Source organism: Chiroxiphia lanceolata, chromosome 22, assembly GCF_009829145.1.
Source record: "Chiroxiphia lanceolata isolate bChiLan1 chromosome 22, bChiLan1.pri, whole genome shotgun sequence".
NCBI lineage: Eukaryota > Metazoa > Chordata > Aves > Passeriformes > Pipridae > Chiroxiphia > Chiroxiphia lanceolata.
The window spans coordinates 3589793-3613690 of NC_045658.1; the positions used below are offsets into that span (position 1 = coordinate 3589793).

General features: G+C 46.1%; 2 protein-coding genes and 2 long non-coding RNA genes across 12 annotated transcripts in view; 3 read left to right on the forward strand and 1 right to left on the reverse strand.

Moving 5' to 3' along the window:
* Positions 1 to 421: 421 nt before the first annotated feature.
* Positions 422 to 5482, reverse strand: TARDBP (TAR DNA binding protein). Of its 2 annotated transcripts, none has more exons than XM_032709062.1 (6): positions 5346 to 5482; positions 4697 to 4954; positions 3823 to 3986; positions 3376 to 3516; positions 2694 to 2864; positions 422 to 2337 (listed from the first exon to the last, which is right to left on the reverse strand). In XM_032709062.1, the coding sequence occupies exons 2-6, from the start codon at positions 4932 to 4934 to the stop codon at positions 1807 to 1809; spliced, it is 1245 nt and encodes a 414-aa protein (XP_032564953.1). In that variant the 5' UTR covers positions 4935 to 4954; positions 5346 to 5482; the 3' UTR covers positions 422 to 1806. The 2 variants fall into 2 exon arrangements, with proteins under 2 accessions (XP_032564953.1, XP_032564954.1); XM_032709063.1 differs by having other exon boundaries at positions 2694 to 2861; positions 5346 to 5460.
* A 501-nt stretch (positions 5483 to 5983) lies between these two features.
* On the forward strand, positions 5984 to 12830 carry LOC116797407. 2 transcript variants are annotated; one of them, XR_004360647.1, is made up of 6 exons: positions 5984 to 6020; positions 6423 to 6545; positions 9987 to 10080; positions 10187 to 10253; positions 12470 to 12615; positions 12720 to 12830. It is a non-coding gene; the product is annotated as an uncharacterized LOC116797407 (long non-coding RNA). The 2 variants fall into 2 exon arrangements; XR_004360646.1 differs by lacking the exon at positions 5984 to 6020 and having other exon boundaries at positions 6207 to 6545.
* A 1016-nt stretch (positions 12831 to 13846) lies between these two features.
* On the forward strand, positions 13847 to 15878 carry LOC116797408. Of its 2 annotated transcripts, XR_004360649.1 has the most exons (3): positions 13847 to 14352; positions 14478 to 14619; positions 14907 to 15878. It is a non-coding gene; the product is annotated as an uncharacterized LOC116797408 (long non-coding RNA). The 2 variants fall into 2 exon arrangements; XR_004360650.1 differs by lacking the exon at positions 14907 to 15878 and having other exon boundaries at positions 14478 to 14689.
* A 2764-nt stretch (positions 15879 to 18642) lies between these two features.
* CASZ1 (castor zinc finger 1) overlaps positions 18643 to 23898 on the forward strand; it is a 277948-nt gene continuing 272692 nt past the window's right edge. For 5 of the 6 annotated variants that reach the window (XM_032708904.1, XM_032708910.1, XM_032708905.1 and 2 more), the window contains exon 1: positions 18643 to 19183. The gene's annotated coding sequence lies outside the window, so the exon portion shown is untranslated. The remainder of the gene's footprint in view (positions 19184 to 23898) is intronic. The other variant, XM_032708912.1, reaches the window with a different exon arrangement.

Consider the following 23898-nt stretch of genomic DNA (forward strand, 5'->3'; position numbering starts at 1 on the left):
GGAAGTGTGGCAGGAGCCTGTTTCCCATGAGTGGGCTGGTCTAAAAACAAGTTAAAAACATCCATCCCCAAAGGAGGTGCTGTGGACAGCAAGTGTCTGTCTCCCCCAACCCCCCTCCTGATGAGGAACTCCGACTCCTAACCGAGCAATTCCGAGTCCTTGGCACAGATGGAATCTGGAGGGAGCTGCTTACCAGTCTAGGTGCGGGCTCCCCAAGGTGTGGGACCTGGATTTTAGATCTATGGCACTGCACAGTGCAAGGGTACAGTGGCTTAGAGGTGTGGCGGTGGCTCCTTTAGAACCTGCTTATCTGAAACAAACCGAGTGACTGCAAAAAGCTTTACAGAAGTTCATCTCAAAAGGGTAAAATTAAATAACTGCTATGAATTCTTTGCATTCAGGGCTGCAAAACAAAGACACATATTACTTAAATCAGTTTTATTTAAGAATTTCCTACAGTGACAAATCTTATAAAAAGCATCCAAACACGAAACTGCAGCAAACAGCATTCTTATGGATATCTTACAGACAGTGGAACTTCCACCCTGGAGAGGCACACTGAGCTCTAGTGATCTCTGCTACAAGAGCTACTGCAAAGCACACCACAAGCTCAATGTTCTCATCACAAACCCCATCGTCTTCAAGTCACATTACCACACTTACAGATCATTAACAGAAAAAAAACACACACCATACAGCATTCACAGCAGTTGACATAAGGGAAAAGAAATACAAATATTCCATTTCACATAACACATTCAACTAATTGATTAACTAGGTAGAGAACCCACTTAAAGTCTTCCACATGTGGATGTCCTTTGAATGCAATAAACACTCGTACTTTATTTGCTATCATTGCTCTCCGCACACTCTCTCACCAAAGCCACAGGATTGAGAGACATCTCGCCAAGTCAAATAAAATCCCATTACTGCACCACCAGGTCTCTGCATGCGCTCGCTCCTTTATCTCGCACATACCAGCCCTCTCATGCCTCGGCACCACCACCAATCCCACACAAGGTTTCAAAAGTTCAAACAGCCTTCTGGTTCCATCTCACAGCCTTGCGTTCACAGCGTTGATACGACTCCATGAAATAAAGAGTAGCGGATAAAAATGGAACACCCACCGTCTAAGACGCAGCATGTGCGGTGTGATGAAGTATTCTTGGATGAGAAAGCATGTAGACAGAAGTATTCCTAAGGCAGAATATTTACAGCACTGCTTTCAATGAAGTGCTTCTTCCATACACATTTGAAATGAGATGAACTGCGGAGATTAAATGAAGCCTTCATATCGTACTTTAGTATGGAGGGGAGACAGTGTTAAACAAAAACACAAAACAAAAACGACACTGTGTTGTCCAACGGGGCACTTGGAGAGTCTTATGGTGGGATCAAATTAAAAACAAGAGGGAGAGAATGCTGTTTCTGACCAATGGTTCCATTTTGAACATGCAAAGAATTCAGGTAGCCGGGAAACAAGGGATAAAGTATTACAGGAGAAACCTTTCCTATCGACTGTAGTGTTAGTTCACCTGTCGGGCAAACAGCAGTCCACTTCCAAACATTCAGAATTCCAACTAGATATGTAACAAAACTTAGAAAATTCCTTTTACCTTTCTTTTCTTTTTTTTTTTTCTTTTTTTTTTTTAAAAAAAGAAAAATGTCAAAAATACTGCTGAATATACTGCACACTGAACAAATTGATTTGGAAAACTTTAGTATATATGTAATTTACAGTATACTTACCATGAGTTAGAAAAATTTGATTTCCCACCATAGAGTCAGTATCAGAGCCCACTGCGTCTACATCCCCCAGCCTGAGGACTTGGAATCCATGCTGGAGCCAAAGCCTCCGTTAAACCCGCTGCTGGAGCCCGCGTTGGAGGCCGAGCCCCAGCCTATGGCTGCCCCCGAGTTGGACCCTCCGTACGAGTTGTTGCCTGAGCTAAAGCCCTGGTTCTGCTCCCGCTGCATGTTGCCTTGGGGCTGGTTGTTCCCCGAGGGCCCCGACTGGTTCTGCTGGCTGGCCAACATGCCCATCATGCCCCAGCTGCTCTGCAGGGCCGCCTGCGCCGCTGCCATCATGGCAGGGTTGATGCTAAAGGCCCCGAAGTTCATCCCCCCACCCATGTTGCTGCCCTGGTTGTTGCCCAGTCCTCCCCCGCCTCCTCTGCTGTTGCCAAACCCCCCCTGGTTCCCAAAGCCTCCCGGGTTACCACCAAATCTTCCACCTCTCTCTAACTGTCTATTGCTATTATGCTTAGGTTCAGCATTGGATATATGTACGCTGATTCCTTTAATGATCAAGTCCTCTCCACAAAGAGACTGGGCAACCTATAAGAAATAAGGGATTGATTAAATGCATGTTAGATGTCTTTTTTTTAGATGTTAGTAGTACAAGACAAAACATCCCCCATGACTCTGAGCAGATATTTAACCTGCAAAGGAAGCACAGGCATGTACTTAATCCAATCTGAAGTATTTTATCTTTGCATTCACCACTACACTAGCTGCAGTATAAAAAGCTGTCTGGAAGTGTAACCTCAGTCCATTCAATAAGTCAGATCAAGCTAACACCACTGGAATCCTCAAGACAGTGGACAAGTAAGTGTTTCATGTGTAGTTCCAGAAATGATACTTTGTCAAGCTACTGAAATGCAGGCTAAATATGAAGTTAAAATATGACTTACCTGGTCATCTGCAAACGTAACAAAAGCAAAAGCCCGGAAGGGCTTAGGAATGAAGACATCTACCACTTCCCCATACTGGGCAAAGAACTGTCGCAGCTCATCTGCCGTCATGTCCTCGGTGCAGCGCCCCACAAACACCTTCCTGCTGCGCAAAGGCTCGTCGGGACTCTGCTGCAGAGATGGGAAGGACAAAGACATCACAACCACCCTGCAGAACTGAGTGACAGGATGATGAAGGCCCCCCTCAATCTGGCCTGTTCTGAGGGCTGAAGATCAAGAAAGTTTGAGATTGTAAAAGGAGTTTAAAAAATAAATGGAATTCTATTCCAAGAACGTGCCTGCAGCCACAAGAAAACAAGGGTCGGAAAACACACAGGGACAGTGACAAGGCCGCTGAAGAAGGACACTTTTTTGGTAATAACTGCTTATAGAGACACTGGAAGCTACAGGTTCAGTTCTGCACTCAAAGACTCATTCTGCTCTTCCTTAGATTAGTTATTCCAGCTGCTTTATTCTGCATTTATTCATGCAGCAGACAAGTTAGGCAGGTACTGCTGGACATTAAACACACTATTTCCAGGTTTTCATCATTGCCTCACATAACCAGCTATTTTCCCAACTCACCCACCTCCTCCCTCTTTTCTTTCAGCACCAATGAAAGCAGCAGTAAAACCCAAAGTACCTTAGAGTTGGGGAGTTTACAGTCACACCACCTTCCATCGATCATGTGCCGCTGTGACATCACCTTCACCTGGGTTTCGTAATCCGTGAACCGAACAAACCCAAACCCTTTGGAGTGGCCTGTTTTAATGTCCTTCTTAACCTAAGGGCAAAAAACAAAACCACAAGTCACCACGAGGATGAAGTGCATTGTTACTGAAGGAATTTAGTGGGGATCTCTTTTGGGAGTTTATCAGTCTTATAAATACTGTTATCACAGCAATATCTAATTCCTTAACATCTCCCCCAAAAATTAATAACAGGCTCATGGGACAAAATACACCCTTAGGAAGAGACATAGCTTCTGATCTTCCCCAAGTTTACATGGCTCTATTGTTTCTACTTGCTTTCTCAGGAGCCTGACTTCTACCCAATGTCCCTCTTTGCTTGAGCTGCAAAAGGATTTTACCTGCACCATCAGAACTTCTCCAAAGGTACTGAAATATTCCTTTAAGTCTTGTTCAGTGGTTTTCCAGGGAAGACCCAAGACTATTAAATCTGAAGTTTTCTGTACTGCTCGTTTCACTTTCACAGCTGATGATGCATCAGTTTCATCCATTTTTCTCTTATTATCTGAATATAAAAAAGTACATTAGACATCATCCTCAAATCTGGAAACTGATCCATTGATTATGAACTGCACGGTATAAAATCATAAACTCCGATGAGAAAGAGTACAGACTACAAGAGACACATGCCAGCTGTTAGGAGCCTATTGTAAAATATCTGAATGCCCTGGAGCAAAGCCAGTCCACACTGAAGTCCCCCTCCGAAATGCAATTTTACCCAGTTAGCTCTGCATTAGTTTACTTAAGTATCATCCAGCAACATTCACAGGCCTATAACAAGGTGGAGAAGACAGGAAGTTTTAACAAGAATATTTCATTAGTGATTTATTTGCTTCCCCTTTTTTCCAAGGGGGTGGGGCAGGGTGGTCTGACTTCTCTTTTCCTGATAACTTTTAAATGGTACCTCTGACCAAACCAGGCTTGAGAAGTGCCTGTGAGTACAGAGGTCCCATTAGACCACGACCTCTGAAGGTCTAGATGAGGTTGTGGACACTTCAAAGATAACACAAGACTTTGTCATTAAAGTGTTTGTTTGGGTAAAGTCTTAAAAACTTACTGGGGTCAAATCTACTCGGCGGGACAGACATGTACGTAAACCGCTGATCCCCGTGAATCAGAGAGTTCAACAGGAACAGTGTTGCCACGTTAGCTCAGCAGTGACTCACGCAGAAAACGCAACCCCTCGTACAAAGAACCGACGGAAGGAGCACAGACCTTTGGGATAGTTGACGACGTAGACGAGGTTCCCCCAGCCGGCCTCGGGGGCGTGCAGGATGCCCTCGACCAGCCGGACCCCCCTCATGCACTGCGACACCGGGTTCCTGTAGCGGAGCCCGCACGCTCCGGGGAACTGCGCCGTCACCGTGGACAGCAGCACCGTGCCGTCGTCCTCCGACGGGATCTCGATGGGTTCATCGTTCTCGTCCTCCGTCACCCGGATATACTCCGACATCTTCGCTGGACGCTACTGAACTGCACAACGGGAAAGCAGCGTGAGCGACCGCGCTGTGCCCCCGGCTCGGCTTTCATCTCCCTCGCCCCGAGGCACCGCTGTGTTTATGACACAGCGGGGGACATCAAAACGCGCCGTTCACTGACACACTGACACCGAAGCCTCCGGCCCTGCCGTACCGACACACGGACCGACACCTCGGCCCGTCCCGGAGCTACGGAGAGACCGAAGCCACGGGTCCCCGAGCACGGCGAGAGGGTGCCACCGGCTCCCGCCGCGGGGCCCGCTCGGCACAGCCGCTCTGGGCCCCACCGCCTGCCAGGCCCGCCCAAGCCTGCCCCCTCTGTGCGCGGCTCCGCCCGCCCCAGCCCCGCGGGCAGGCCGGTCCCGCCGGCCCCGCGCTCCGCTTACCGGCCAGGGAAGGGAACGGCGTCCCCGGAGCCGCTCGGTGCCCCCTCAGTGCCCGCTCAGTGCCCGCTCCGCCCGCCGCGCTCCGCCGGCGCCGCACAAAATGGCGGCCGCGGCCCCTCAGCGGCCGGGCCGGGCCCGGGCCGAACCATTCCCGGCGGCCGGAGGGGGAGGTTGCGGCGGGTCGCTGCGGCCGCGGGGCGCACGGAGCTCCGGCTGTGCCCCAGCACGTCCCGCTCGCTTCCAGTCGGAGCTCGGCCGGTGCCTCCCGGCACCAGAGGCGGTGGCCGAGGAAGCTCCCCGAGCCCCGCTCCCCCCGGCGCGGGGCCGGTGGTGCGGCCCTGCCCGCGTCTGCGCGAGCGCGGGAGCTGCCGGGAGCCGGCGGCGCGCGGGCCGTGAGGGAGGGACGGGGCGGGAGCGGCACCGGGCGGGGAGCGCCTCGGTACGGAGCGGCCGTGCCTCGCTCCAGCCGCGCTGCCAGAGAGAACGAGAGCTTCTGACTGAAAAAAAACCCAACCCCAGCTCGGTCACTTGGTCTGTTCAGCCTGGAGAAGTGGAGACTGAGGGGAGACCTCGTTGGGGTCTTCAACATCCTCGTGCGGTGCCGCACCATCTCTGCTCTGTGTGAGCAGTGACAGGACCCAGGGAACGGCTGGAGCTGTGTCACGGCAGGGTCAGGTTGGATCTCAGGAGAAGGTTCTTCCCCCAGAGAGTGGTCGGGCACTGAACAGGCTCCCCAGGGCCGTGGACACGGCCCCAGGGCTGCCAGAGCTCAAGGAGTGTTTGGACAATGCTCTCAGGACAGGGGGGATTGTTGAGGTGTCTGTGCAGGGCCAGGATTAGGACGGGATGATCCTGGTGGGTCCCTTGCAACTCGGGATATTCTGTGATTTGCAGCAAAAAAACCAAACACCATGAGAGTAAAAACAACCCCCCCAGACTCTTCTAAGGCCTAAGCAGTGCTTCCAGGGAAGATGAGGGGCCTCCATCCCTAGGGAGAGTTCATCTGAGGTGTACCCAGGGTTCTTCCAGTCGGGCAGGAGGAGACTCCACGTGCACTTCAAGATCCCTTTTTCACAGAACAGGACAGGAGTGTTGGAGATGCTGAGCACAGCAATCGTTTGGGATCAGCCTCGCCCTGGTGATGCCTGTGTTTAAACCCGTAAATTGGATCAGGACTCAGACCCTCCCACTGACAGACACGTGTGAGAGATCCTGGCTGAGGGATGTTGGCACTTAAACAGAACCATTCTCATCCAACCTACCTCCATCTGCACATCTGCAGACATTCCCTGAGGATTTGGGGAAGAACTCGATTAACCAGGCTGACTAATGCAGAGTTTCATGGTAGCTCAGGTCTGTGTCTCATTTGCTGTCTGATGCCATCCCCAGCAACTGGTTCATCGCTCAGAACCAATGTCTTCATTAATTCCACCAGATATTTGGGAGTTTTTATGTGCCTTTCCCCCTCTTACTGCCCTGCTCACTGAGGTTGCATAAAGCAACTTTGTAGGATTGCTAGAAGTTAAAAAAAGCTAGTAATTCTAGCCCTGTCCTTTAATACCCAGTAAATGTTTGCTATTACACAGCTTAATCCTCTCTAAACCCAATCTCCACTTACTTGAGTGGAAGACTTAATGGTCATAGCTCACTGTACACTATTATAAACTTCTGAACTCCAGAGGCATTATGGCTTAGGGAGTCCTGTTCCTACTGACACTTAAAAAGAAGAAGTGCAGAAGAGCCCATCTACACAGGTTTTCCTGAGCTGCAGTCACAAGAAGGACAAGCCTGTGTGAAAGAAAACCACGTGGAGGAGAGTAACATCGGTCACAGGAACATGGTATTTTCCACCTGGTTTAGTCCCTTTTACAAGGTTAATCATCAGCTTTCAGCAGCATCACCCTCTATATAAACACCCCACTTTTTTTTTTTTTTTACTTTGCAGTGATAATACCATAAACCGATACATTATTAACTGTTCTACAGTTTTAATCTGACATTTTCCATCTGGATAATTGCCATTCCACATCTCCAAGTTATTTTATTCTGATACTTTACTAATGAGCTTATCTGGTCCATCAGTCACAGTCACATTAGTCTCCAGTCACACCAGAGACATCTGTAACACAATCAGTGTTTATTACAAGATCCATATGAACAGGAAGCCACACAGGGTTGGCATTAGCAGAGCTGTGAAGCCCTGCCATCATCATCATAGACAAAAAGTGCACTGCAGAGCTTTAACCAGCTCAGCAACTTAATCTGTGGTCTGTACCACACTATTATGAGGAAAATAATTCTACCACCTTTTTCCCCTCCTCATCTGCCCCTCTGTGGCACTCATCCAGTCTGTGTTCCCAGTGCCCATCTAGCTTGACTTTCTTTGCACTGGTCTCCTAAAAAGAAGTAAAAATAAGCCTTATTAGTAAGGAAAGGGGACCCTACTGCTAGGGAAGGCTAATCCAGTCCCTTGCATTAATGTCTTCTGCTGAGTATTCAAGACTCCCACTTCAGATTTCTTCAGGTGTGAAATCTGGCTCCCAGCACCACTGAACCCCGGCCCATCTATCCCTGTGTGAATTTACACTCAGCCTTATCATTTAATTACCATTTTTCAACAGTCTGAGACGACCTGACTAGACACAGGCTAAGGAGATAAGCTAATGCTCCAGGGAGGCGTTCTCCTGAAATTCCTACATTTTCTAGTGACCCACAATACACATCCCAAAGCCAGTCCCGGTGTTGCCAAGTCAGCACGGAGGCAGCGAGTGCTGTTTGAACACGCTGTGAGGACGGAGCGGTAATTGCAGCGTGTCAACATTACCTGCTGCACCGTTTCCACTCAGAGTTAGTTTAGCAATCACCCTATTGAAGAGGCAGTCGTGGCACTGAGCCAGAGTGACCTTCATCTCACACGGCATCTGGTGGTAATTGCACTAATGAGCAGAGTAAGCACCAGCCCTGAACTAGATTTCATGCAGGTAAGAGCTTGGTGAGAGCAGGGAGCTCTGTGCTGGCTGTGAAACAGGCAGGGGGAGAAGGGCAATTATCCACAACAGAGACTCCTGCCCCGAGAGCTTCTTCCTCACTTTTGGCAACAAACAAGCTTAGAATTAAACAAATGTTACTCTCCATTTTCTGCAAGAACTGGGATTCTCGTAGCACTTTCATTCTGTTATTTTGCATTATGATTAGGTTGAAGTTAAGCAATTAGCAGTGGTATTGCTCTTGAAGTAACTACACCAGCGGGCACAGTGCTGGTTAATTCACCAGCTCCCTCTCCCTGGCAATTCCAGGGCCCATGGGTGCAGACAGATGCAGTACGTGGTACTAGCCATCATGTATATTGACTTAAGTGTGCCCACAGGCACAAACCAAAGTGCAATACAATAACTATTTGCTGCTCTGGGTTAACTGTGCTCAGGGGTGCAAGCAAACTCGGTGTAATGATCAGCTGTTCACCCTCCCAAAAGCACTTGGGATGAAAAACAGCAGCAGTGGGCAACTAAATATAAGCTCCTGATAAAAAAAGCATCACACAACCCTGGGTACTGAAAAACACGAAGTGCCTGAGCCTATTCCTAACCATGTAGAAAGCAGGAGAATTTGATGAATAATGGCCTGTCAGTGTAGTCAGAATCCAGCCTGATTTTCTGATTTTGTCAATAGTTAATAATTCCAACCTTTCTCCCTTACTCAGTGGAAGTATTCCCCCCCCCCCAACATCAAGTTTCTCAGAATAAAGCAGGAATATAAGGAGGAAGAACAATTTCTCCAGAAATACCTACCATAAATAGAGCTTTCCATTCACTAGCAAGTTATCAACATAAAAATTTACCAATACCAAGCAGTCTGTAAACAACCACCAGAGAAAAGCTTCACTTAAACAAAATAAGAAGCTTCTACCCACACAAAAGTACCTGGAAAGATCATTCAGTTCTCACACTCCTCCTAATCTCCTTAGTTAAAACAGCACCTAAGACTTCATTATAGCACCTAAAATATTTTAGGCAATTTTCCCATGATCCTATAAAGCCATGATTCCAATTATCTCATTTTCAACCCTGTTTGTTAAAGGAGCAGGGTTTCCACATTCCCTCTGCTTCGTATCCTTATTTACTCGACTCTTCTAAAACTGATTAGAACAGATGATGTGGTTTTTAATCTCTCAGCAGACACGATGCAAATCAGATTTTTACAAGTTTGGCTCTTGTAAAGACCTGAAAGGACCCAGTGGCCACCAGTCTGGGTCCTGCCAGCCCTCATAGTGTTAGGTGAGGCTGATTAAAGTGAAACACCCCCCTCCAGGGGTGGAGGTGCCCTGGCTGCTTCTTACTAAACCCAGCTCCGGCACACAAAGGATCAGCCTGCGAGAGAGCCCTGGGAGGAACTAAAAATGTTCGGTAGTGACTGGAGACCCAAACGGTGCCAGTCGGTCTCTCTGAGCTCCGAAGCCCCTGCTGGCGCTGAGGTGCTCGTTCCTCCCTTTGTTTGGGAGCTGTGAGAGGGTTCAAAGCACAGCAGTGGGGATTATCTGCCGGCTCCACCCTCCGCTTTGAGTGGTACCTGTGGGAACTGTCAAACGTTTGCATCTTGTACGCAGGGAATGCAAAATTCCCTTTGCTCTGTTTTGTTTGGCAGAGTCAGATCAACCCATCTGCAAGTCGGCTCCCTTGCCTTTCTGGAGCATCCAGCAGCAGAGCCTGGGAAGGGTTTCTGCCTGTGATTCTCAGAGGTATCTAGTCCATTCCCAGAGCTCAGTTCCTGGTGAAGATGTGCCAGGCATCTTCCCAAGGAACTTGATGCCAGTGCATTGGGATTCAGAGATTTTCTTTTTCTAGATGGGGTAGTAACTCCCAGTGTGGAAGAGCATGAGCTTCCATCAGCACAGACTGGCATAAGCCAAAGGTTAAAATCCACAGACTGGGAACTGGTCTGTAAAATTGCACCTGTTGGTGTGTGACAGACCCTAAATATTGAATACAAACTTTGGAATTTATATGAGGGGATGGAAATAGGCTCCTTCAGAGGCAAAGCCACAGGTGGCTTGGGTAAGGTGTAGCAACTATTCCTGTAACACCTGGAAGAGTGTGAAGGACAACTTTGGCAGGATCTGTTCAAAAGCTGTTTAGTCTAGTTTTCCTTCTCTGGTTTTTTTTTGTTTTCTCTCAAGGACAGGGGAGCCAGTCTGAGTAGTGTTTTGCTGGTTTTGAATGATGCCCACTGAAGCAGGAGCTCAAGTATAGGACAAAGACTGTTTTTAAAACAGTTAGGCTTTACTGCCTGGTGATATTTTTTCGAAGTACATTTACTGAAGATTTATGTAAAATCTATCTTTTGTCTACTTAAAATATGTCAAATGGATGTACAGGGCAAAATTTAATGCATATGGGTTTTCATTATTTTAAATCATTTGCAATATAAATGATTTACTATGACATCAGACCTTTGTTCTTTGGCTGTCCACCATAAATTGAGGCCCACCCAAATTTCCAGTCTTAGCTATATTTCTGCATTCCCTCCCCCAGTATCTATAATCTCGGTTCTGTGATTCTTCATGTAAATGACTTTCAACAGGGAAAGGAAGGGAACACATAATTTGCCTTAATACAGGTAATTTTGAAAGAGGAGCAAGACCTTTACATGAGGAATAGTTGACAGCTGTGGAAAGGGGAGAACTAATGCTCGTAGAACTGAAAGTCATCCTTGATGAGAGTGGTGAGAGCTACTGATCACCCAAATGTGACCAAATGGACTTTTTGTGCACTTGAAACTGCCAGAGGTGATCGACTTCTATCTTTCTCTTTCTGAATTTTTTCATGTCTTTTTAGTGCCCTTACATTTATAATGCAATTAATTAATCAAACTCTGGCCAGTTAATGTTGCAGGCAACCACTTGGAAAACTGAGGTATTGGGGTAAGCCAGGCTCCCCAAGGTCATTCTGAAAGTCCACAGTGAAGAACTGGTGGCACCTGACACCCAGAACTGTGTTTTCATGACAGACTTGCTCCTAACAGCCATAAAAATCTTGAAACACCAGGACTTTTTGGAAGACCTTGTGGAAACTGCCTTCATTATTGTGTTTGCCAGTTGTCCTGTGACAGTTAATGGATACAGACCTTTGGACCCATCACAGCCTATATTTGAAGCCTTCCCAGCCCTGTAGTTAGTGAAAATTGTTGCCACTGAACAGCTCTTCTGAGGCTACACTACAAGAATTAAACCCCTGACCTCAGTGCAGTTTCTCATTCACTGATGTCATCTCAAAACCTGCAAGACTGAGACTCTGCCAAGCCTCTGATTTCTACCCATGACACAGTTCAGCCTGAACCAAACATCACATTTTTGCAAACCCACCACACCACATATCTCAGCCTTGACACAACCCCCTTCCTGCTCTGTTTTCACAGTTTCATGCATTATTGCTCATGCGTGTGGTTTTAAGAATACATCCCAAATCTGACCTGCCTGAAGAATTGCAGCAATTCTGAGCAATATCATAAATTACAGCAACATCCTAAGGGGAATCTTCCTGCTGACATCTGGGCTATCTCTGCAATCCTATAGCTGCAAGTGTGTCTGACAAGGCCCATTTCTCTCTCTCTGCTGCCTTTCCCACAGTGCTCGTGCTAAACCAAACACCAACACTGCCAGCAATTTAACCCTGGAGTCAGAGCAGGGGCAGATGATGTGGTGGGCCTGCATGTCCTTGCCTTCATTCAAGCTTCCAGGGGCTCTGCCACGATGAGATCCAGTGAGAAAATCTCAGTGTGGTTCTGATTTATGTGCAAGAGTGCAGAGGAGAGCAAAAGCTTTTAGTATCTTGGGAAGTAGTTAGGGATTAAGGCCAAGGAAAGGACACTCATGTCAATTATGTCCTAAAAAAAGAAGACTCAAGTGCAAGTCCTGGCTCCTGAACTGTTTCTGGGCTGGCAAATGTTCACAGTCCCCTTGGCAGGTCCTGCAGGGAGTTAATGGGCCCACTCGGATCCCCTCCCGCACACCACGGCGTCAGCTTGACCGTTTTGAGGGAGGCCTGGCTGTGATAATTCAGCATTTTTTCCTGAAATGAAATTAGGGAATGCATTTTAATATTTTAAGATCTCTGATGCTTTCTTGTCAGGAATCTCCAGTGAACCCAGCACTTCATTCCAGATGTGGCTGAGGGAAGAAAACCTCATGCAAAGTGCAAGGCTGACACCTGGAGGGACTGTGAGAGGCAGCCGGGGAGCCTGGAGCAGCCAGACATCCTGCAACACACGTGGCTGGGTGAGGAAAGCTCAGAGGGGTGGCAAGATCCCAGGATTTGGAACTTCTCTTTTCTACTGAAGGGGTGCTTTCAATATTCTCCCTCTCCCCTTTTGCTATTTCAGATCTTCCATGTCTATTTTTAGGAGAAGAAACATAGAAGCTCTGACTGTGTCACCTAATTATTCACTTCCATGCTCAGGAATGTCTGGATCAAAACTTACCTTGCTCAATAAGCTGCTACAAATAACACACAGTTATATTTTCAACTGGTTGCTCTAATTTATTTGAATTGCTGGGTATCAGACTTCCTGCTGCTTTACCATTTGTGTAACTCTGTGTTGAGTTTCTGGAGCACAGACTTGCAGGGCAATTCCTGCTGTCAAAGCTGCAGCTGGAAGATTTGGCATTAGGTAGAGCTTGTTCTTTTCATGTCTGGTTCTGCCAGCACCCACGGTGAGGCTTTTCTTGAAGCTGATCCTAATCAAGGAATGCAAGGCAGCTTCTGGGACAAAGTCTTCATGCTTTTGGAAGTTTGCTTTCCAGCCTGGCAATCACCCATTCACAGCACTTACTCAAACCTTTTCAGTAATCTCTCTTCTCTGCCAGGAATTGTCTCAGTATTAGTGAATGCTTGTTTTGCTTCATCTAATTTTAGCATATGTTAATAACTGAGTTATTTACTGTGCTGACATTACCATACATTTAGTGTCTCACGGACCCAAAGATTATATGTCCATTACATCTCTTTAATTCTCTTTGTCATTGCCAGTGTGGTTCCAATCATCATAAAATTTGCTTAGCAGTGAGTAGTTGTTTATGGAAATGGGGAAAATAAACCAAAAAACCCCACAACCAACAGTTCTTTCGGAACTGTTTTCTGCAGTTTTACTAACCCAGCTGCAGTGCAGCTCCCTGAGCCCCCACGTGCCCTCACTGATGTACCTCAGTACTGACTGCACTGCTTTCCCCTCTAACCTTCAGACTCCCAAAGGATCGTGGACATTCAGTTCATCCTGATGAGTATATAAACCACTCCATACATTCCCCACCCACACCAGTTAAAAGATGAGCCATGAAAACACTGGGGAGTGGAAAAGAGGCACTTTGAGAGCTTCAGGAGCAGCACAAGATTTGGGGTGTGCTGGGGGTGCTGCTTTTCAGCCCAGACACCTGGAAGTCTAATTCCACCTCTGTGGTTACTGTTTCTTCAGTGCTTCTCATTAACTGCCATGACTAACGAGGCAGTAACACCTTTCTCCCCCCACCCCCCAAGAATATTGCCCATGCTGGGTTGTCAGTTATGCTGAATTACACTGGATCCCTGCTTACTCAGTGATGTAGGCAAATAACAATTCAAGATCAAGGGTGAACCCTGGCCACTAAACTTGTTTCACTTGTGACTCATTCCAGACTTAAAAACCTGGCTCTTGCTGACATTTTATTAACCCAATTTGTCATCCTCCTAACCCCCATTATCCAACCCAGGCAGATTATTTACTTTGAAAAGATGTGCAGATAGCTTCCATACGAATCCTAAGTAGATCCAGGTGCCACAGCTAGATTCCAGAGGGGGTTACAGTCATGAGAGACATGTGCTGGTAAAATAACTTCTAGATGCTTCCAAACTCAATGACATTCTCCCTCTTTAGATTTTGTCTGGACTCTCCTTCCTGCAAAGCAGCCTGGCACCAGCATGGTGAAGTGCCCAAGTCCATACCTTCAGGGCTGTGTGTGTTCCCAAAGAGATCAGCAAAGGTAAAATTAGATATATACTAAGGTTAAGCACATACTAAAATATACTCCTGCTTTGGAGTTGGAATCTCTGGCTACCCCCTCCTAAGCAAGTCCCTTTGAATCTTTGCATTTATCCCAAAATAAAGCATTCAAGTCAAGAATTAGCTTGCTGCCTTCCAGAGAATTCATCATTTCCAGTTTGCAAGCTTGAAGAGAGAAATCCAGGAAGCATCAATAAATCTACTTTGGCAGTGGAGTAAAGAGCTGCAAAAGGAGTAACCTGTCAAGGTAATGTGACTTAATTTCTCAGAGAAAGATCCATTTTTATAAATGAAATAAAAATGCCAGCAAAGTCAAATAGCAGGAAGTGTCACACTTGATTGTCTCTCAGTAGGACAGAAATTAAATAAAAAGAAGGCAAGGTAAATGACAGGGTTTTTACATTTAGCAAGGGAAGTAATAACATAGAATAATAACATCCACTGAGAATCTATGCACAGCAACCCGGGTATGACAGAGGTGTGTATTCCCACAGGAACATTTATTTAATGTGCACATTTTCCCTTGGACAAAAGGCAGGTTTGAGCGCCGGGAGCTGAGGGTTGGTGGAGATGCTGGGATCGGACATGCGGGGGCAGCCTTACCTGCGGATTATCGCGGCTCTAGAACACCGCGGCAGGGGCACTGCAGGCAGCTCGCTTTGGCCTCCCAACTTCCCATGCCAAGCTCTGGAGCTTTGCCCCTTTCCAAACAAGGGACCCATCCAGGCTTCCCAGGTTTCCTCATTCAAAGGGCGAGCGCTGTCCCTTTAAATAAGCGCCGAGATCTCAGCCCAAGCGGGGACTGGAGCCCAGGCTACCCACGGTTATGAAACCTCCCATTCAGAGCTCGGGGGCTGCTGCTGCACTCCGAGGTTAATAATCAGTTTTAATATTCACTTAGGGGGCTGTAAAAAAAGAATGAAAATTTCCTAATTTGAAAATGGACTTGATTGGCAGCTTTATTATCTCTGTAAGGTGCGTGGCATTCCACACAATCAAGTCGTTTTTTTAAATAATCTCACTGCTTAAGTCGTACACGCTGCTAATTGCATTTTAATAAGTCTCTTTAAAATCTTTCCATATTTTTTAATATCCTAATATTAGATAAGTGATTGCTGGGGACACTGGAGGGCACTGAAGTTTATAGAAAGAGGAACACCATAATGAAGCTTTATTGGGATGGCATCACCAAACAATTGCTGTGATAGCAACACTCCCAAGCTTGGAAAAGTGCCAGGCATTCCCCCCCTGGAACTGACTCAGGCAGTAGCCTCTCTGGCTCAGGACTGACGCAGAAAATGGATGCTTTCTGGCTCATAAAATGGCCTCTTTCCGGCTTGGAAGTGACTGAGGAACTGTCCACTTTGGATTTGGAAAGGACTTGGGAACTGGTTTTTCTCCATTGAACAATGACTTTGAGACACACTTTTGTTTTGCTTGGTTCTGGCTTGAAACTATAAAAGTTGTTGGTGGTTTTTTTTGCTTTTTGTTGTTTTTTTTTTTTAAATTGGGTCAGGGTTAGGCAGAAAGAAGGCAGATTGTTTTACCAGCTCTATACAGTAGCAGATGATGTGAAAGGCTTCAATGGAATTAGAAAACCAAGGCTGCAAGTAGAATAGGTGAACTTTCCATCTTAAAGATCAAACCCATTTAAGATGAGAGAATATTTGGGAGAAAATGTACTTTGGTGTGGGGTTATGGAGTATCTGTGTCTCACTCGGGACAGAGTATTATCCAAGAACACCAGTACAGACTCAATCACTCTAAAGTTAAAAAACCCCAAACAAATAAAATAAACCACCAAAGAAATCAGACAATAGTGGGGCTGAACTGACAAGCTCCAGTTTCAAGCACCCAGAACTGCAGAATATTTCCAGCTCAGATCCAACCAGGATCCTGTGTGTGCATCCACAGGGTGAGCTGTCCCAGCAGTTACAACCCAGTGGTGCAGGAAGGTGCCCCACGACGTTCCATGTGCAGAGTCCAATGTTTTCTATTGGAAGTCTGTCTTTAGATAAAGTGCTGTCTTCTCTATATATTTGTTTTCTCTGTGTATTTAAGTTGTGTTTCTCCAAATTATCTGTTGGGCAACTAACGCCACTTTCAATGTAATTTAACATCATCATCCATGAGTGGGAAATATAATCCCAAATTAGTGTGTAACTGGCTTCTAGGGAACTTGACTGGGATAAAAGGACTTTTTTTTTGCCCAAACTGCATGCAAGTGCCAAATTTTACATTATATTGCATTTTGTCCTCTGCAATTCGTGCACTGGGACCTGAGATCAGAAAGTTATTTTGAGAACAGTAATGACTTTAATGTATTGCCTGCTTTTATATGGTTTTTTTCCCCAAGTCTTGTCTTCTGAAATCATACTATAATAAATCACAGTGTCAGTTTTGGTTTAAAAAAAAATCAAGCTTCTGCCAGTTCAGTATTTAGTAAAGAAAAACAGAAAAAAATGTGATATCTTCTTAAAGACTCAAAACTTAGGAAAAAAATACAGAGAATCTATAATTGATTTTTTTCCCTTTTAAATCTGATAATATTTAAGTAAAGTTGTTTTTGGAACCTAACTGTAACTTTTAATACTTGAAATGGACAATACTGATATAAACATCTTGCATTAGTTTGTTTGAAAGTGAGCCATTTTCTGACTAACTGAAGATCTGTTTGTCTATCCATGTGTTTCTTCTGTACATCATCAGAGAATCCTTGGACTCAGTCCATCGTATCTGTAGGTCTGACCTTATTCCCACTGAAACCCAAAGGAGTTCTGTCACTAACTCCCAGTTAAAAATGGATCAAGACCAATTTTGCCATATAGTATGAATAAGAATAATTTGTTAATACTAAATTTCTGATTACTAGTTGTGCATCTTTCTGGTTTTAAGGTGTATGAGGTGGCACTGTAAAGAAACCAATGTCTCTGGCATGAGCCATGAAGTAGAAAAGAGTTGTCAGTTTACAAAATTTCCTGTCTTCCTCTCTTCTTCTCTTTTTTTTTTTTTTTTCCCCCTTCTGGAAATCAGAGCAGAAGGTCTTGTTTCACACTGACAGGCTGGGAGGCACATGTTCAGCGAACTTCTGCACAGGAAGTAAATGTCCAGGTCATATTTATCCCTTTTCATGTGGTTCTTTTAATCCCCCAGATTGGGTTTCAGAAGAGTTTTACAGTTTCAGTTTTACAAAGCAAACCTTCCTTTAATGTTGGCATTTTAAAGAAAAAGCTTCAGTCAAAACATGTGTGTTTTACATCAGCCAGATGTGACGTTTGGGGGAACAGGCCACAATGTGGCAGCCAGCTCCTCTGTGAGGGCTGACGGGGTCGTTGTTGGACATCAAATGGGAACTACTGGTCCCCGGCTGGGGGATCAGCCTCCTGGCTCTGTCACCCAGTGCAAAAAGTTATAAAAATAATAATAATTTTACAAAAAGTCCCCAAGAAAGTTGAAGATCAGAGCATGGCCAGCATTGCTATGACTTGCGCCCCAGTAACCCACATGGCCACATTACAGAGCACAGCCCTCCTGTGCACAGACCTGTACACCCAAAAATTTATTCTTGCCTAAAAATGGTTGAATTAAAAACAAAGCAAGAGGTGTTAAGGGCAGCAGATGCACATTAATGTGTCCAACACTGCACCAGCAGCCAGTGACTACTCCAAAAATAAAACCTGATTCTGCACAACTTCCATAGAACATTCCTGTCCCTGTAATCTTCTCTTTCAAGGGTCTAACTTTTGCCATTTTAATTTAAAAACAAACAAACAGTGAAACAGAATCAGAAATCTCTTAGCTTTCTCCAGGATTTACCTCACAGCCGTGCCAGGTGAGGCAGGTCTCGTTTTCAGCTGGACCCTCTAAATTGAGGTCAGCTGTGACAGGGCGGGGACTTTTTTTTCTGCCCCTAAAAGCGCTTTCTGGTAGTGTTTTGGGGGTATAGATGGAGTTTGCACCGGAGAGAAGGTTTCCAGCAGTCGGTGCTGTGGTTGTTGGGTCAGGGCTGCCTCAGGGCCTGTGTCTGGGGGAGGCTGAGGCCGGTTGAGGGGCCGCTGAGGCAGCCGCTATTTCCCGCCATTTTTGCCAGTCCGAGCAGCCACCGGTGCCTCAGCAGGAGCAGGTGTCGGTCTCCTGCCATGGCTGCCTTTCCTCCTGCTCTGTGCAGTAGCATCTGGCTGTGTTACCTACGCAGAGCTGTGCTGGTACCTCAGTACTGGGCACCGGGGCCACCATTTTGTGACTGTTGGAGCGCCCTGAGCGGCCCCTCGGGGGTTGTTGCTGCTCTGGGCTGGGGCAGTTGAGGACGAGCTGAGGCAGTTGAGGAAAACCTGAAGGTGACCTGGGGCAGTTGAAGGTGACCTGAGGCGGCTGAGGAAGAACTGAGGAAGAGCTGGGGTGCCTGAGGAGGAGCTGAGGCACCTGAGGAAAGGCTCAGGCAGCAAAGGAAGAGCTGAGGCAGAACTGAGGAATCTGAGGCCTGAAAATTCATCTTATCAGTGTGTGTGGCCTCCAGCCCCTTCAGTGTGTGTGTGCCTCATCCCCTGCCACCGCCTCACAGGTATTCGCCATTCCCTGGTGGAGACCCCTGAGGGAACACCTTCAGGAGCCAGCCCATGGGAAGCTCACCACAGCGTCACTTTGGGACAACCTGAGGAGAAACTTCTTCCAGAGACACCACTGCTGGTGTCACGCTGTGCTGGTGATATCTGGGAGAGATTTGGCTGCCACCAAGGACTGTGTGGCACCGGCAGCCATTCCAGGAGTCCTGGGAAAGCAGCTCTGTGTCTCTGCTCCTGCACCAGCAATGGGTGAGTATTTGCTCTATTTCCAAAATTGCATTCCTATTTAAGCACCTTTTCTTGGTCAGTAAGCAGCAGGGCTGGCTTTTGAATCCTCTGGAATAACAGCTATGGTCTCTTGAGTTGACACCATTAATTTTTTCCCTTTAAGTTTTGTGTCAATCCAAGGTCACTGGCCTCCAGGCCTGGGCTCTGCATTGATCTCCTTGAGGGATATAAATAGGTTTTTCACAGAGTTGCCTACTTTCCTGACTGTAGCTAGGTATAGATTTTGTCTTTACTGTGGCTAAATGGTATGGTCAGATGGCTTGCAGTAAATTTGGCAGGGGGTTAATTTAGTGTCCTGGAGTCTATGTGACTGGATGGAGTGGGGCTGGAGTGAATTTGAAATAAGTATACTTTATAAGCTATCCTGTACAATATATCACTTCATAATATCCCTGAGAAGAGCCTATAAGACTGGCTTATTCGCTCATGAGGAGCTGGGTTGAGCAGGACCATGTCTGGGCATTGGAATTATCTGGATGGTGGACTTGGCTGGAGCAACTATCTGCCTCTCCTGGGAGCAGCAGAAATGCCATGAAACCAAGGAAAGCTGTGTAAATTATGTGTTTTAACTGGATTAATCCAAGGTTTTTGGACTGACTGTGCCAAGGCTGAGGTGTCTTTTAGAGGACTTAGGAGGTATTTTATTTGGTGGAACCAGAGTTGGCTGGATTTGTGTAAGCATGCTACAAGTTCTTACTCAACTCATGTGCCCCCATTTCTCTTTGGCTGGTAAATGTCTTGATAGATAGCCCGAAGAAATCAACATAAACATACGTAGTTGTGTTTTTTCTTTTGAAGTGTGTGAGTATCGAGAGCTTGATTGTTATTTGTCCTTGGGTGTTCCTCTTATCTCCACTCCAGATTTTTACATCTTGTTAATTGACATTGTTGCTACCAGGCTCTGCCTAGCATTTTTTAAGGCACCCTGGCAGAAGTTAAACTTGAGCTGATACAAGCAGTAGAGCTTTGTGAAGCTCTTTTTTGGAAGTACCAATTACCAGCAGTTTCCTCTGATATCACTTGTATATCTGGCTCTTTACCACCTCTGTAAATTGGTCCTGAAAAAAGGGAACAGAAGGCTAAGGTTTTTTTCTGCCATCATCCTGTTAAAGCTAGGACATTCACTATGGATAACTGGATTAACACCTGGCCAAATTCTTGTCTGAAAACTGCTCTAGCAGGGGACAGAAACAAACCCCCAAAATATTATGATAGGAAATGGACTGATGACAACAAACAGTGATCCCCTTTCCAGACCACTTGTCCCTCATCCAGCAGGAAGACACCAACAGTGTCACTGCCCAGTGTAGGAGGAAGGGAAGGCAGCTCTCCCTCGTGCCTTCAGATCACAGAATTCGTACAACTAGGAGGAAAGTCTAATGGATGTGGCAGAAATTTAGGAAATAAAGAATTAGTCCTGACTTTACCACATACTCTCTATGTGACTGGGTCCATTCCATTCAATTTGCCATTTGCCTTGCTTTCCTCTGAGGCAATCCTACAGTGCAGGGAGGTAATAGAAAAAAAATCCATCAGCAGCTGTGAGGCTGCTGTGGTCAGATAAGTACCACAGTGAAGGAAACTCCTCTAAGTATCTATTAAGGACAGCACTTCACAGGGCTCTTGCCCCTTCTATCCAAGGTGCACGAAGCATTCCATCAATGCTACTTGTACTCCTTCAATACCCCTGAGAAGCAACGCATTATAAATCCCATTTTACAGATGGGCGAACTGACTTTTCCCCAAGTCCCAGAGTGGTTCAGTGACAGAGCTGGGAATTGAACCATTAGACATTTCCCTCTTCATGACAGCTCTGTACAATCCCAGGACTCATTTATTTTCCCTATTAAAAAAGAAGTAAACAAGTATTTTCTTTCTGAGACCCACTGAGGATGGAGGATTGGGGAAAAAAATGGAAGTAAAATTAAAAATAAAATGACATAATTCCCTACTGGCCTGGAGTTGTCCAGTCTCCTTTACATTCACACTTCTCTTTGTTATGTTTCCTTGAAGTTGAACCTCCCTAGAGAAGGGAACCTCAGAGTTTCTGGTGCTGGGGAAGAAATGCTTCAAGAAAAAGAAAAATAATCGCAGCTGCAATGTTAAAAATAAGAAGCTAATCAAAGGCAGCCCATGTGGGCGCCACTTTCATCTCTCATCTTCAAAGAGGTGCAAACAAACATTGTCGGCGTGCCAAGCAGCAGCCTCAGCGCCTGATGATCCCATTACTCCTCCAGCGTCCACCCTCCCCTTCCATGCTGCTGAGCCTGTAGGCATGGGACTCCAGGATCTCTGCCAAGGTGGGAACCTCTAGTCACCAGAGGGGAAGCCACATATGGAATTCCTCTGTGGATCCAAATTATTTCATAACAAACATACTCGTGCCCTATAGATCATTCCTTGTACTGTTGCCTTTAGAGCCTTTCTAGTAACAATAATAGCATCTCTCGTTCCCCAAGATGCTGAAAAGACTCTAGATCAGAGATTTTGTTCTGGTGTTTTGAGGGGTTTTGTTTTCCAAAGATTTGGCTATTTTTAAAAATAATATCCAGGCTCTGATGAAATCCAGATGCACTTAGTGCAGTAGAAGAATGTGAGTTAGTAGTTAAAGTGATGGCACTTGGGGAATTGGGGGGAATTTGCAGTGCTGAGTCTCCTCCCAGCGCTCTTGAGAACTTGCCTTGAAGTCAATGCACCAAATGGGTTTGTGCCTCAGCTTCCCCGAGTTTACTTGCCTCGACACAGGCCTGGCTGTTCCTGCACACACTAATGCCATCTGTATAGTAAATTACCCAGCTCTGTACAAACCAGTTTTAAGTACCAAACCCAACGTATAGAGTGATGCTGTGCCTGACCTAATACCACTTACTGCACAACAGAGTCACCTTCAGTGTGGTAACACTGGGGCATTGCTCCTGTGCCCAGAATGAGGGCATGCAAAGGAAACCCGTGTCTCTGTTTCATGTGGTGCAGCATAAGATAGTCTAGCTTGGATTAAGGGGAAGAAGGATAAATAAGGTGATAGGACTGAACTTTTTTCCCCCAGTATGAGATTTTCAGTGGATAAGTGAGAGTGCAAAAAGATAATTTGTTCTGTTTATATTGCCCTTCCTTGTTCAGTGCATGAGTGAAACATTAATCACAGATACTGCCCTCCTATGGAGAGGATCCTATGGAATGAGGATGCAAGAGACCAAATCAACTCCTGGGCTTCGCCACTGCTCTTGTGAGAACTCTTAGGCTGCTTCACCAGCTGCAAAACAATGATGTTTTAGATAAATGGCTCTGAAAGCTATAGATTAAAACAACTAGATATTATTTCTCGGAACTAAACTGCATCTTGATGCTGCCAGAATCTTGGCAGAGAAGATGCCTTCACCACCTTGTACCTATCTGGGGCTTTCCTGCTCTGTTAACATCATGAGCAACATTCCAGTAGCTGCAGGAACGGTTCACTGGGGCAGTCATCCACCCACAGAAGCTCTGTGGGGCCTGCCCTGTGTTCACAAGGAGAGACTGGGAGATGGAGGGGTGGGAGTAGAATTGGATCCAGTTCATCATAATGAGGAAAGCCTGTCCCAGCCAGGAAAGGATTCAATTAGGAGGCCAGAGGAACATGGATGATAATACAGGGAGGGCACCAGGACATCTGGGGCTGCCACTGCTGGCAAGAATAAAGGTGCTTTGCATAAGAGCAGGATGCAATCACAGGGGAAGAGGAATCTGCTCCCAAGTAGCACTGATTCCCCCTCCCCTCTACAGTGCACAACAAGGTACAGATTAGACCATTACACCCAGGGGAAGCCACAGAGTCGCACTCTCTTTTTCATGGACAGTAGCAGGAAATCGGTGGATTGGAACCAAATGAGGAGCCTTACTCAAACCAGATGTGACCCCAGGGAGATCAGAAATGCTGAGATGTTTTTGCTTTGACATATCCGCCAGTGCTGAGGGTGGGGGAAGGCCGAGGGTGGCAGCAGCCGATTAGATGCTGCTGGATTGTATCACGCTGGTAAGAGACTGGCTGGGCTTCAACACAGAAAATGAGAGGAGACCATTCTGCTGCTACATAGTCAAAACCATGAATGTATCCCGAATTTAACTGGCTCGTCACCTGCTTCAGCAGCAAGTCTTTGATCTGGGACCTTCACAGCCACACTCTTGAGTTAACCACATCTGTAGGCTACAGCCTCTTGTGATCAAGCAAGATTAGCAAAGGTACCCTCTATTTCCACTCAGCAGACTTCATAAAATAATTTGAGTCAGAATCAGGGGGAAATTAAAGTACAGAACTATGGTGACATGTGCTCTGAAGTCCATTTTAAGTCCCAGCACCAAAACTACCACTGTCTGCATCTGGATCTTACCTTGGCTCTTCTGTGTCTAATTCTGACCTCCAACTTAATGGTAATTCATTTTCTAACCTCAGGAGACAGTGATGAGAGTAGCATTGAACTGGGTGGACATTTTGCTTAAAGACCCAGGTGTAGAGTCCTATGATTAGGTGAGGTTATTTTTCTTACTTGCATGAGTCAAAGGCAAGTTCTGACATCAATAGTCTCCAAAAAGTCTGAAATTCTATGACTGTAAAGGCTCTGAAGTCAGGTCAGTACAAAGTAATCCAATGTATTCATTCATTTTCAGCTCTCATGATTATAAAAGCCTGATGCGTGAGT

What these genes read in the sequence shown, in the direction of transcription:
- TARDBP (XM_032709062.1), bottom strand. Translation starts at nt 4,934, where the DNA reads ATGTCGGAGTATATCCGGGTGACGGAGGACGAGAACGATGAACCCATC. An exon ending in GTAAACTCCCCAACTCTAAG is followed by an intron (nt 2,865 to 3,375) that starts GTACTTTGGGTT and finishes CCATCTCTGCAG; the next exon opens with CAGAGTCCCGACGAGCCTTT. An exon ending in TTACGTTTGCAGATGACCAG is followed by an intron (nt 2,338 to 2,693) that starts GTAAGTCATATT and finishes TATTTCTTATAG; the next exon opens with GTTGCCCAGTCTCTTTGTGG.